The following is a 6460-nucleotide window of genomic DNA, read 5'->3' as shown; positions in this document are numbered from 1 at the left end:
TTTATTATGCTAAAAGTGGTTTTAACAAAAAATTTTATTAAAATACTTCGCGAACTTAAAACCGTTTTTTAATACCTACAACAAAAAATTGTAAAGACTAACAGAGTGTGTTATCTATATTTCTATTGTTAATATAGAAATTGTGATACTAGACATATGAATATAAAAAAGGAATTGGCAACACTATAATTTGCTAGGGTGATTGTTTATGTAGTCAGATTAAGAAATTAGACGTAAAAAATGGAAAAAGGACATCAAGTTGGGTTTTTAATCTTAAAAGAAGATGGTGCAGTTCTAGAATCTGGTGGAGAAATGGAAAACGACGAAAAGAGTGCTGTTATTATAATGGAACTAGTCAAAATGACAGAAAGGTTGGTTGGGGTGTTGTCTATTCGTTTATCATTTAGTAAACAAATAATGAATTTGAATTTTTGCAGCATTGATGAGAATTTTATTCCCAAAAATAGCTGTGACAGTATTTGCATTAATTATGAGGATCACTGGTATAATATCTGCATGTCAAATCGTCGAATATTTGTAACTAAATTACGCGAAGAAGGTAGCAGCAATGGCAGTAGCGTTCATGTCAACACCGACACTTCTAGTACGACCATATTAGCTTGAGATTACACCACCGATTGTTGTGCGCTCTGTTATAGAAAAAACCGTTTGTATCAAAAAAATTATCGGATAAATGAGCGTCGCTTCAGTTGGAAAACACCATTTATATATTTGATTATACTTTTTATTTGTCAAAAAATACATCATCTGTAAGTTCTTGCTCAAAGATACGTTTCGCCTCTTGCGTTACATCTAATAAAGTAGCCTTACTATTGAATATTATTACAAAATATTGTCGCCAATTACATTTGCGTTTAACTATCCAAAAATCATTTGTTGTTTTTAATAAAACCTCTTCAAATGAGGATGATGTAGTTGACGCATAGCTTCTGTTGCCCTCCATAAGACTTCCAACAATGTTTAGAACATTTAACGGCATAGTAGGATTGATTTTAGGTCGTCGTTTGTCTACAGTTATGTTTGTTAAATGTTTCAAACTTTGTTCGTTGACAAATAAATATTTCGGTGCAACTGTATCAATATCATTATTGGTTGTTGGTGTTGGCGTATGAACACTACTTTTCTGTACTTCTGCTATTTTGTCGCCAATATCACGAGCAATAATGCTTAGTTGCGGACCTATATAGGAATGCAGTTCTTCGTTGAAATCGTTCTGAAGAGGTGCACTATCTAAAAAAAAAAATTGAATTATATTTCACACACTTGCTTGTTAATAAGTTCATAAATATTTACCAATAATGAGTATGCATAGTGTCGCGTTTTTTGCTTTGTAAACAACCAATCGATAAGCGATTAACTCATCATCTTTGAGCAAATATACTTGGGTCGGGTTTGAATTGTCTTCATCGTTATCAGTAACAGATACAAAGGCTCCATTACGATTCGTTTCCGATGTTGTACTGCTGCTGCGTGTGAATAATGTATTATTTACTTCATTCTGAGAGTCCTTTGGTACCAATTTTCCCATTACGTACTCGTGTAGACTGTACAAATCTATGGCGTTTATTTTCCCACTACTAATTAGAATATAACGATGGATGGAAATGTTTGGTTGGAATTTTTTTTAAAAACAAAAATACAAGCAACTCTTACCAAACAACCTGCTCATTGTAGAAGAATACAATATCACTAATATTGAGGAATGTGGCACGAACCATATTGATGAAATTGTGTGAGCGAAGGAATAGCGACTTTTCTAGAGGTAAATACTGTATAGAGCAAATGGTGTCCAGTATATCACAGGCAGGTAATTTTAATGAGTTTAGGTACTAAAAATGATTAAATAAATCTTGAAAATATAACAAACAGTTGAATTGAGATTTACTTTGTCAAAGAATATTGCTAATTTTTGTTGTAGCTGTTCCCGAGCTTCGTCGTTTGTTAATCCATTTAACTCGTAATTCATTTTGATACTACCAGCGAGAAGACGAAACATTCTATAGCATTGAGTGAGAATACTGCTGTAAATATTATCATTAATTTCTCCTCCACGGTAATCTGCTACTTCGACTCCGTCCTTCAAGCGAATCTCTTTTGGAACATTTAGAGTCATAACTAACCAATAGTCAATTTCTGGTTGATAAAATAGTTGAGTGGTTTTTTGAGTATGTAAAGCCTTGCAATCATTATCTGAAGTAAATGTTCTAAGAACACAAAAATATTTATATAATAAATATAATATATAAGTCTGCTAATAATAGGCAGACTGACTTACTCTGTAAATGCAATTATTGCTTCACTTAAGCCGACATCCTTAATTTTTGTGTTTTCTTCGATACCATTTGGGTGATAATAAAGGATTTTTTTGTGTTCCTAATATTAAAATTAATTAGTTAAATTAAAAAGTTGACCAATTTTTGCTGTTAATATTAAAAGTTTCTTATTTATCAATGTTTGAAAATGAACTCTTACTTCGCCCTCTTTTTTGCCAAAACTTGAATTGAATATGTAAAAACTGCGTAAAGTTACTTCAACACGCTGTATTACTTTAGACATCTTTTTTCAAATATTTTAAAAATTAATTTAATTGTTATTTGATCTTAATTTATAAATAATGTAAAATGTAATAAAAGCCTTGCTATGTGCAGTGCATGATTCAATGTATTTCAATAATAATAAACAGCTGTTGCCGTTGCCAATCACTTAAATTACTGCATCGTAGAGTACAAACAGCGGGAAATAGAAAGTGTTAGAAAGTGAATAATGTACAATAGTTTTTAAACATTAAATAATGTGAGCATTTACAATAGGCCTGTTCCACAAGCCACTCGTAGTACCTTCGAGTAACTCAGTGTCTATGCAAATGTGTTCCACAAGCAAATTATCGAGTAAATGAGAACATCTGAGAGAGTGTAAAATCCCTGTCGAAATTTGAAAATGTAACACAGACAGTTGTTTTAGTTTGAATTAAAATTTTCGAATTGATTATTTGCGTGGATAAAAACAGAATAAATATTTTGTTAAGTGAACTAAGTATTACAACAAAGCCAAAGTATAAAGTAATTAATATATTACGAGATAATGACTGTGATGATGATTTAAAATTGGTAAATTTATTATTATATAAAGAAAAAAGAAAACGAGAAAAACATTACATTCAAGATGGTGTTTCGAAATATGACGACAAGACATTCAAAAGTCATTTTCGCAACTTGTGAAGCCTTTTTGATTCTCTAGTTATGAAATTCCCCTCTTTAGCAAAAAACTGCTGCGAAACCTCATACACAAATTCATCATCTATTAAAAAATGAATTAAATAATTGTGATTAACAATGTGTAAATACAATTTTTTAGCTTTTTGCAATTGCAGAAAAGTTGTTGGTGAATATGGTACAATAATTTTTCTTTCCTTCATTATGTCTGTAATAATAACATAAGATACAATTTTATTAATTCCAACTCATTCTAACTAACTGAAAACAGAATTCTAACTCACTTTATTAAAATAAAAAGTATTTAAAAATATTTGCACTTAATATTATAAAAAAAATTTTTTTTTTTTAAATATATTTCGCGCTCTTATTTTTCTATTTACACAAAAAAAAAAAACAGCTGTTCCCATCAGATTTTCAACAAAGCTATTTTATGAAAAATTGTGTAAAGAGCATAATCTGGAATTTTATTTATGTTACCCTCTCAGTGTGTACTTAACTTGTGTTTTACTCGCGTTTTATTACGAATAGCTCGAAGAACAGACCTAATATATTTTATAGCAATTAAAAAAAAATGTGTTAAGCGAATTGAACTGATTCACATTCTAGTTCAATGTGGAATACATGTACAAAATAAAAGTGGAATGTATATTGTCGTTGTCAATGGGACTTTACCATATGATATGGTGCAGTAAAAATATGATCAAAATAAATGAAAACATAAAGTATGGCGAAAAAAGTAGCGCTTTATTTTTATTTGTAAAATTATTAATTATTACTCAAATTTGAACTATAAAATTCCCAATATTTCTATGTTGATGCATTTCATCCCCATGAACTTAATGCACTTGAACTAGTGTTTAAAAAGGGAGTGGAAGAGTTAGTTTCACCTTTGCTCGCTGATTCTATTAAATCCTGCAATTTTCATTTATTTACTACAGAATTAAAGTTAAGTTTTAAAGTAAATAATAGCAGATTTCATATTATTTTATATATCTTAGATTTTTTATATATAAAAATTTTGGATTATTATTTAGCAACAAAATTTTTGATACAAATCAAAACAAAAACAGAGCTGACATGTATGACACGATGCTGATACATTACTTTCATATGTGATCCGTATTGTTTCAGCAAAGAAGATCCAGATAATTCTTTGCTGAAATGCAGCTAATGGTAGGGTGCATTAAATCACAATATGCATACGCTCTCATAATTTCAGTAAAACGTTTACCAACACTGGCAAATGTAATATAGGTTGGCTAGGCGATTTATTTTATAAAAGTGGTTTGCGTGTCACGTTCATTTGGAAATTAAAAAAGTTGTTTAAAATTAGCTTATGGTGCAAGCGTGTAATAGTAATTTTGTATCATAAATAAATTTACATGAAACGTAAATGACAATGGATAATGCAGACTCAAACACAAAAACGAAAGTGCCTATTAAGTTGTCGGAGATTGACTACACACCAATTCTCCTGGCTGCAGCTGTAGGCTTCGTAATTATTGGTAAAACAATGTCCTGTTAAGATTTAGACAAACTTTTATATAAACTGGTTTTTTTTTTTCAGCTATATTTGTCATACTGAAAAGAAGGGGTTCCTCTCGAAGAGACTTCATGTTTGCAGGCTTGTGTGAATCCGGTAAGACCGCTATTTTCATGCAAATGCTGTATAAGAAGTTCCCGGACACGTTTACATCCACAACGGAAAATGTAGGAGAATACACTTCTGGTCGCATGTCAGGCCGTTTAGTGGACATACCTGGACACTATCGTGTGCGGGATAAATACTTTGATCAGTATAAACGTACCGCAAAGGGAATTATATTTGTAGTGGATGCAGTGACTGCGCAAAAAGAAATTCGTGATGTTGCAGAGTGAGTATGTGAAACACAAACTAATTGCAATAATGCAGATTAAGAGTTAATTCAGTGAATAATTGATAAATTAAATGTTACAGTGCTTTATATACAATATTGTGTGATGGGGCGACCGTGTCGTGTCCGTTTCTAGTGCTATGCAACAAACAGGATTTGCCAACAGCAAAAAGCGCACAAGTCATTAGAGCCATTTTAGAAAAGGAATTGTAAGAATTCTCAACAGTTTTTGGAATATATAAAGTTCGAATTTGTTTTTTTTTTTGTATAGAAACATTGTGCGAGATACTCGTAGTAGAAAATTGCAGTCAGTGGGTGATAATGAGACTTCCAAGTTTGTGTACCTGGGCAAAGAAGGCAGGGACTTCGAGTTCACACAATTGCAGCAGAATATACAGTTCTTTGAATGCTCTGCTAAAGCAAATGAATTGAGCAATGTATCCGACTGGATCGATAGGATGCTTTAAATGAACAATTGCGAATGAAATTCATTACCTAGTATATAAGCAGTGTTGCATGTTCAGGGATAACGTTGATCATTACTCATGCACTTATTAAGTAAAACTTTTGAATAATAATGTTTAAATGTGTCAACAAATCAAAATGAACGAACTTCTTTTAGTTCCTGTTTAAAAACCTCATTGGCTCATGCATTTAATTTTTACATTTAGTTTTTATAACCTCAAGAATGGAAAGAAATTTATGTATAAAATTTTTATATCTACATGAAATAAACATGAAAATTTTGGAAGACATTTGTTTTGAAAGTTACAGATTCTGGTACGAACCGAAGACCTACTTAGAGTTTAAGACAAGCAAGACGGGTTTTCGTACGATGTGATGTGCTGTATCTACTTTAGAGAAGAGCACATCTGATGCGGGCGTATGATGCTTAAGGTAAGAAAGTAGAAAGTGCAAAAGGTTATTGACCTTATTATTCACGCTGTGCTGCTAAATTTTGACAACGAATTTTATTGCGTTATTTCTGTACATTTGCTTCATGTTTTAATCGTGTTTTTGGGACTAGACTGTGTGGAAAATATATATTAAAAAAAGTTCTAAAATGAAAGGAAGGTAAATAAATTACTTAATGCATTTTAATTCACTAAAAGTATGGTAATATGTTATAATTCGACTATTTTCTGTTTGTGGTAAAAACTTTTTTTTACCATTCTTCACGATGCGACAACATTTACATAATATCGTATTAAATAAATAATAGATGCTTTGTTTCTGATGAAATTTAATACCATTTAAAACCAGTATTGAAAGCATTCATTGTACCTGGAAATATATATAATTACACGGACCGGTCTGTGCTGCCGGGGAACATTTCAGTTATATTAATAC

The 6460-nt window shown here is 31.2% G+C and overlaps 3 protein-coding genes across 3 annotated transcripts; 2 read left to right on the top strand and 1 right to left on the bottom strand.

Annotated features, from left to right (window-relative positions):
- The first annotated feature begins 166 nt into the window (after window positions 1-166).
- LOC119662750 (ragulator complex protein LAMTOR4 homolog) lies at window positions 167-851 on the top strand. Its single transcript, XM_038072528.1, has 2 exons — window positions 167-371; window positions 438-851. The coding sequence occupies exons 1-2, from the start codon at window positions 241-243 to the stop codon at window positions 622-624; spliced, it is 318 nt and encodes a 105-aa protein (XP_037928456.1). The 5' UTR covers window positions 167-240; the 3' UTR covers window positions 625-851.
- Window positions 728-2689, bottom strand: LOC119662693 (vacuolar fusion protein CCZ1 homolog). Its single transcript, XM_038072409.1, has 6 exons — window positions 2494-2689; window positions 2297-2394; window positions 1907-2225; window positions 1675-1850; window positions 1315-1598; window positions 728-1251 (listed from the first exon to the last, which is right to left on the bottom strand). The coding sequence occupies exons 1-6, from the start codon at window positions 2575-2577 to the stop codon at window positions 746-748; spliced, it is 1467 nt and encodes a 488-aa protein (XP_037928337.1). The 5' UTR covers window positions 2578-2689; the 3' UTR covers window positions 728-745.
- A 1623-nt stretch (window positions 2690-4312) lies between these two features.
- Window positions 4313-5818, top strand: LOC119672385 (signal recognition particle receptor subunit beta). The gene is made up of 4 exons (XM_038083416.1): window positions 4313-4741; window positions 4804-5110; window positions 5194-5319; window positions 5382-5818. Exons 1-4 carry the CDS (start codon window positions 4630-4632, stop codon window positions 5575-5577), a joined length of 741 nt encoding a protein of 246 aa, XP_037939344.1. The 5' UTR covers window positions 4313-4629; the 3' UTR covers window positions 5578-5818.
- The last annotated feature ends 642 nt before the right edge of the window (window positions 5819-6460 follow it).

This window comes from Teleopsis dalmanni, chromosome 1 (genome assembly GCF_002237135.1).
Source record: "Teleopsis dalmanni isolate 2A chromosome 1, ASM223713v2, whole genome shotgun sequence".
Taxonomy (NCBI): Eukaryota; Metazoa; Arthropoda; class Insecta; order Diptera; family Diopsidae; genus Teleopsis; species Teleopsis dalmanni.
This window is presented reverse-complemented; position numbering and strand designations above follow the sequence as displayed.

Bases quoted from the DNA above. Each gene is read 5' to 3' on its own strand.
- LOC119662750 (XM_038072528.1), top strand. From the start codon at position 241: ATGGAAAAAGGACATCAAGTTGGGTTTTTAATCTTAAAAGAAGATGGT. The intron at 372-437 runs GTTGGTTGGGGT...GAATTTTTGCAG, and splicing joins CTAGTCAAAATGACAGAAAG to CATTGATGAGAATTTTATTC.
- LOC119662693 (XM_038072409.1), bottom strand. From the start codon at position 2,577: ATGTCTAAAGTAATACAGCGTGTTGAAGTAACTTTACGCAGTTTTTAC. The intron at 2,395-2,493 runs GTAAGAGTTCAT...TTTTAATATTAG, and splicing joins TTGGCAAAAAAGAGGGCGAA to GAACACAAAAAAATCCTTTA. The intron at 2,226-2,296 runs GTAAGTCAGTCT...TTGTGTTCTTAG, and splicing joins GCAATAATTGCATTTACAGA to AACATTTACTTCAGATAATG.
- LOC119672385 (XM_038083416.1), top strand. From the start codon at position 4,630: ATGACAATGGATAATGCAGACTCAAACACAAAAACGAAAGTGCCTATT. The intron at 4,742-4,803 runs GTAAAACAATGT...TTTTTTTTTCAG, and splicing joins TGTAGGCTTCGTAATTATTG to CTATATTTGTCATACTGAAA. The intron at 5,320-5,381 runs GTAAGAATTCTC...TTTTTTGTATAG, and splicing joins GCCATTTTAGAAAAGGAATT to AAACATTGTGCGAGATACTC.